General features: G+C 39.0%; 1 protein-coding gene across 1 annotated transcript in view; it reads left to right on the top strand.

Moving 5' to 3' along the window:
* The window catches only part of CYLC2 (cylicin 2), an 85,707-nt gene extending 81,020 nt beyond the window's left edge, over positions 1-4,687 (top strand). Inside the window, exon 4 of the mRNA XM_004372362.1 lies at positions 3,761-4,687. Within this exon, the coding sequence (XP_004372419.1) occupies positions 3,761-4,687 (927 nt within the window). The remainder of the gene's footprint in view (positions 1-3,760) is intronic.
* The last annotated feature ends 436 nt before the right edge of the window (positions 4,688-5,123 follow it).

Below are 5,123 nucleotides of genomic sequence, written 5' to 3'. Positions count from 1 at the left end.
GAAAGGTTAAAGAACAGCAAAGTTCCCAGGGATACCACTGGTGCGGCTATGAGGTCTGGGAAAGTTGTTCTCAGGTGTTGCAGTACAGCCTGGCTAGAAGGCGTAGAGGTATACAATGCCAGGTATTCAGGGAACAAAAAGAGAAGGACGATATGGAGAGATGAGAAACTTAGTAATTAAGAAAGACAAAATGGGTAAAAAAGGGAAAAGAAAACAAAACAAATTTAAAAAAAAAGATCAAGAAAAGCCCCCGAAAAAAAGAATAAAAAAGAACATCGAAAAAAGAAATGCTCTCAGGGACCCCTCTGCATGTCTTTGCAAGCTGAGGGGGTAGTTTCCAAGCCACGCAGCACCGCCTGGCCAGAATGGGCTCCCAACTCAAGAAAAGGAAAAGAAAAGAAACAAACAATTCAAAACAAATGAACAAAAGCCCCAGGATCCAACCAGCGTGGCAGCCCAGACCCGGAAGCAGCTCCACACTCGAACAGAGGCCCGCAGCCCCTCAGGAAGAAGCAAAGATGGCACACGGAGCCGGTTATTTGAGCAAAAGGAGGGGGAGGTTGTGTGAGATAAGGAAGAAATCTAAAGAAGCAGAAAAAAGTAACACCAGCAGCCAACAAATGGCACTCAGAGTGCCGGCCCATTCGGGTGGGTGGAATCCAAGCAGCCGGTGCTTCCTGGACAAGAGATTGTGGCTGCGGGAAGCAGAGGAGGCCGAGTGGGGGTGAAGAAGGGTGGGGGGTGGGAAAGCATATATCTCAAATTACCGGCTGTTTTGTCTCCCGCTGGAAGCCCCATGAAGCTGCTTTCTCAGACCCCCAGTTTGCTGGTCTCTGATAGGAGTCCGAGATGGCAGATCCGTGCTGCGTTAGCTGATAGGAGACCTCTGTATGAATCTCTCCTCGCTCTCCATTCTCTGTCAGTTTTCTCACTCCATTTGGTGCTTGGCTGAGTTTTTTATATCTTAATTTGATGTTTTAGGGTTTCAGGGTTGTTGTTTTCTCTGTTTTGCTTAGGTTTTCAGATCTTTGCTGTGGAAGGACAGTGTGGTGCTTCTGCCTAGAGCGCCATTTTGCCAGAAGTCCTCAAAGTCATCAATTCTTCTTCGGGTCTTCCTTATACAATGTCTAGCTTTTGCATGCATATAATGAGATTGAAAATACCATGGCTTGGGTCAGGAGCACCTTAGTCCTCAAAGTGATGTCTTTGCTTTTTAATACTTTAAAGAGGTCTTTTGCAGCAGATTTGCGCAATGTAATATGTCATTTGATTTCCTGACAGCTGCTTCTATGGGTGTTGAGTGTGGATCCAAGTAAGATATAATCCTTGACAATGTCAGTATTTTTTCCATTTATCACGATATTGTTTATGGGTCCAGTTGTGAGGATTTTTGTTTTCTTTATGACCAGGTGTCATCCATACTGAAGGCTATAGCCTTTGATCTTCATCAGTAAGTGCTTCAAGTCCTCTTCACTTTCAGCAAGCAAGATGGTGTCATCTGCATATCTCAGGTTGTTAATGCCTCTTCCTCCAATCCTGATGCTGTGTTTTTCTTCATATCATCCAGCTTCTCGGATTATTTGCTCAGCATACACATTGAATAAGTCCAGTGAAAGGATACAACCCTGCATACACCTTTCCTAACTTTAAACCAGGCAGTATCCCCTTGTTCTGTTCAAACAACTGTCACTTGGTCTATGTACAGGTTCCTCATGAGCACAATTAATTGGTCTGGAATTCCCATTCTTCACAATGTTATACATAATTTATTATGATCCACACAGTCAAATGCCTTCACATAGTCAATAAAACAGAGGTAAATATCTTTCTGGTATTCTTTGTTTTCAGCCAAGTTCCACCTGATTTCAGCAATGATATCCCCTGTTTCATGCGTCTTCTGAATCGGACTTGAACTTTTGGCAGCTCCTTATTGGTGTACTGCTGCAACCACTTTTGAATGATCTTCAGCAAAATTTTACTTGTGTGTGATATTAATGATATTATTAGATAATTTCTGCTTTCTCTTGGATCACCTTTCTTTGGAATAGTCACAAATATGGCTCTCTTCTAGTTGGTTGGCCAGATATCTGTCTTCCAAATTTCTTGACATAGATGAGTGAACACCTCTAGCACTACATCCGTTTGTTGAAACATCTCAATTGGTATTCCATCAATTCCTGAAGCCTTGTTTTTCACCACTGCTTTCAGTGCAGCTTGGACTTCTTCCTTCACTACCAACGGTTCTTGATCATATACTGCCTCCTGAAATGGCTGAAAGTCGACCAATTCTTTTTGGTACAGTGACTTTGTGTATTCCTTCCATATTCTTTTGATGCTTCTGGTGTCATTCAATATATTCCCTGTAGAATCCTTCAATATTGCAACTCAAGGTTTGAATTTTTTCTTCTGTTCTTTCAGCTTTAGAAATGCTGAGTTCTTCCCTTTTGGTTTTCTATCTCCAGGTCTTTGCACGTTTCATTATAATACTTTACCTTTTTAGCGCCCTTGAAAACTTCTGTTCAGCTCTTTTACTTCATCATTTCTTCCATTTGTTTTAGCTATTCTAGATTCAAGATCAAGTTTCAGAGTCTCTTCTTACATCCATTTTTGTCTCTTCTTTCTTTCCTGTCTTTTTAAATGACCTTTTGCTTTTTTCATGTATGATGTCCTTGATGTCATTCCACAACTCATCTGGTCTTCCATCACTAGTGTTCCATGTGTCAAATCTATTCTTGAGATAGCCTCCAAATTCAGATGGGATATACTCAAGGTTGTAGTTTGGCTCTTGTGGGCTTGTTTTAATTTTCTTCAGCTTCAACTTGAACATGCATATGAGCAATTGGTGATCTGTCCCATAGTCGGCCCCTGGCCTTGTTCTGACTGATGATATTGAGCTTCTCCATTGTCTCTTTCCACAGATGTAGTTGATTTGATTCCTGTTTTTTCCAACCTGTGAGGTCCAAGTGTATAGTCACCGTTTATGTTGTTTTAAAAAGGTATTCACAGTGAAGAAGTTACTGGGTCTTGCAAAATTCTATCATGCAATCTCCGGTGTCATTTCTATCACCAAGGTCATATTTTCCAACTACTGCTCGTTTTTCTTTGTTTCCAGCTTTTGTATCCCAATCACCAGAAATTGTTAATGCACCTTGATTGCATATTTGATCAATTTCAGACTGCAGAAGTTGGTAAAAATCTCCATTTTCCTCATCTTAGGTATTTGTGGTTGGTGCATAAATATGAATAATAGTTCTATTAACTGGTCTTCCTTGTAGGCCTACAGACATTATCCTATCACTGACAGCACTGTACCTCAGGATAGATCTTGGGGTGTATAATATTAGAGAACAATTAGTTTTTGAGCTAGCCTAGGGGTGAAGAGTGGTGGGCAGGATATTCCAAGAGTTCTGAAGAACATAGCATCTCAGAAACAAACCAAACAAAAATATCCCCTGATTTTGAAAAGAAGTTTTGATATGTCATGATTCATTATAGGTCTACACTAATTCTCATATAAAATCTTGAGGGAATTATGAAGATCCCCTCAACTGAAATTGTGCTCAGAGTGAGGTATGACCATAAGTCAAAATAAGAACTTAATTGAAATAAGCAGAATGAAGTATAAAATCTACAATTAATCTACTATTTATCAAAATCTAAACTTTCTCATTGTTGAAGTTAAAATGTATCTGGTATGTGATAATAAAGACTGTGTAAATCACACACAAGCTATTCATCATTATTCTAAATAATATTTCAGAAACGTGATGAAGAAAAATTAAAGGAAAGTAAAAGAAGACCATTATGGATGCACCGTTCTTTAATGAGTATTTCCGAGAGACCCTCTGTTTATTTAGCTGCCAGGAGGCGGCCCCCATCCAAACCAGCTTATACCCACAAGTTTTCGAAAGACGCAGATGCAGAGAAACAGTTACCTCCAGAAACAGGTAAGAAAGGTAAAGAAGACAAGAAAGCAGACAAAAAGGACAAATCAGATTCAGAAGCAGAATCAAAAAAAGATAAGAAAGAGTTAAAGAAAGGTTCTGGAGATGAAAAAGATGTCGTAAAAACAGATGCCAAAAAAGGTAAAAAGGATGCAAAGAAGGGCAAGGGTTCAAGTACAGACACCGAAAGTGAAAAAGGAGATGTAAAGAAAGATGCCAAAAAAGATAAGAAAGATTCAAAGAAGGGCAAAGATTCAGCTACACCAGCTGTACCTGAAACAGACGATGTAAAGAAAGATTCCCAGAAAGATAAGAAAGATTCAAAGAAGGGCAAGGATTCAGCTACACCGCCTGAAACTGGAAAAGGAGATGCAAAGAAGGATGGGAAAAAGGATAAAAAAGATGCAAAAAAGACGGATGAGAAAGATGATCAATCAAAGGACAGTGACAAGAAAGATGCAAAGAAAGATTTAAAGAAGAAAGATAGTAAAAAAGACCAGAAAGAGGAACAGAAGCCCACTGAGACAGACAGTGAATCAAAGGTTGATTCCAAGAAAGCTTCCCCAAAAGATGCCAAGAAAGATGCCAAGAAAGATGCCAAGAAAGATGCCAAGAAAGATGCTAAGAAAGATGCTAAGAAAGATGCTAAGAAAGACACTGACACAGAATCTGCTGATTCAAAGAAGAATGCAAAGAAGGATGCAAAGAAGAGTGATGCTAAGAGTGCAAAGAAGGGCAAGTAGGCCTTGGATAATAATTCAAATAGAAATAACAATTCAAAGGCATATTTGATAAAACCATGCTAGTCGTGTGAAGCTGAATCTATGAGTGAAAAAGAGGAACCAAAGAATTAATCGAACCATTTTTCAAAGGAGAAAAAGAATACAAAGAAGCACTCAGAAAAGATTCATAAAAATATACGAAAGATGTTAAGAAAAATTGAAGATTGAGGATTTGTTTAATTCTTACGCTAAGTTTGAGGATATGAAGGATTCAATGAAAGATGCAAAGACAGATGCAAAGAAGAATGTTGAATTTAGGATGTAGAAGGTAAATACAATGAATCTGTTGATACCAAAAAAAAGTTCCAGAAAAATCCAAAGAGGCAAATATTAAATCCATAGATTGAGAATTTCCAAAGCTTCCACCATAGATTTAAATACAGGAGTCATGAAAGGA

Source organism: Trichechus manatus, unplaced genomic scaffold (genome assembly GCF_000243295.1).
Source record: "Trichechus manatus latirostris isolate Lorelei unplaced genomic scaffold, TriManLat1.0 scaffold00016, whole genome shotgun sequence".
Classification (NCBI taxonomy): Eukaryota; Metazoa; Chordata; class Mammalia; order Sirenia; family Trichechidae; genus Trichechus; species Trichechus manatus.
The sequence above is the reverse complement of the archived record's forward strand: the minus strand, read 5'-3'. Positions and strand labels throughout refer to the sequence as shown.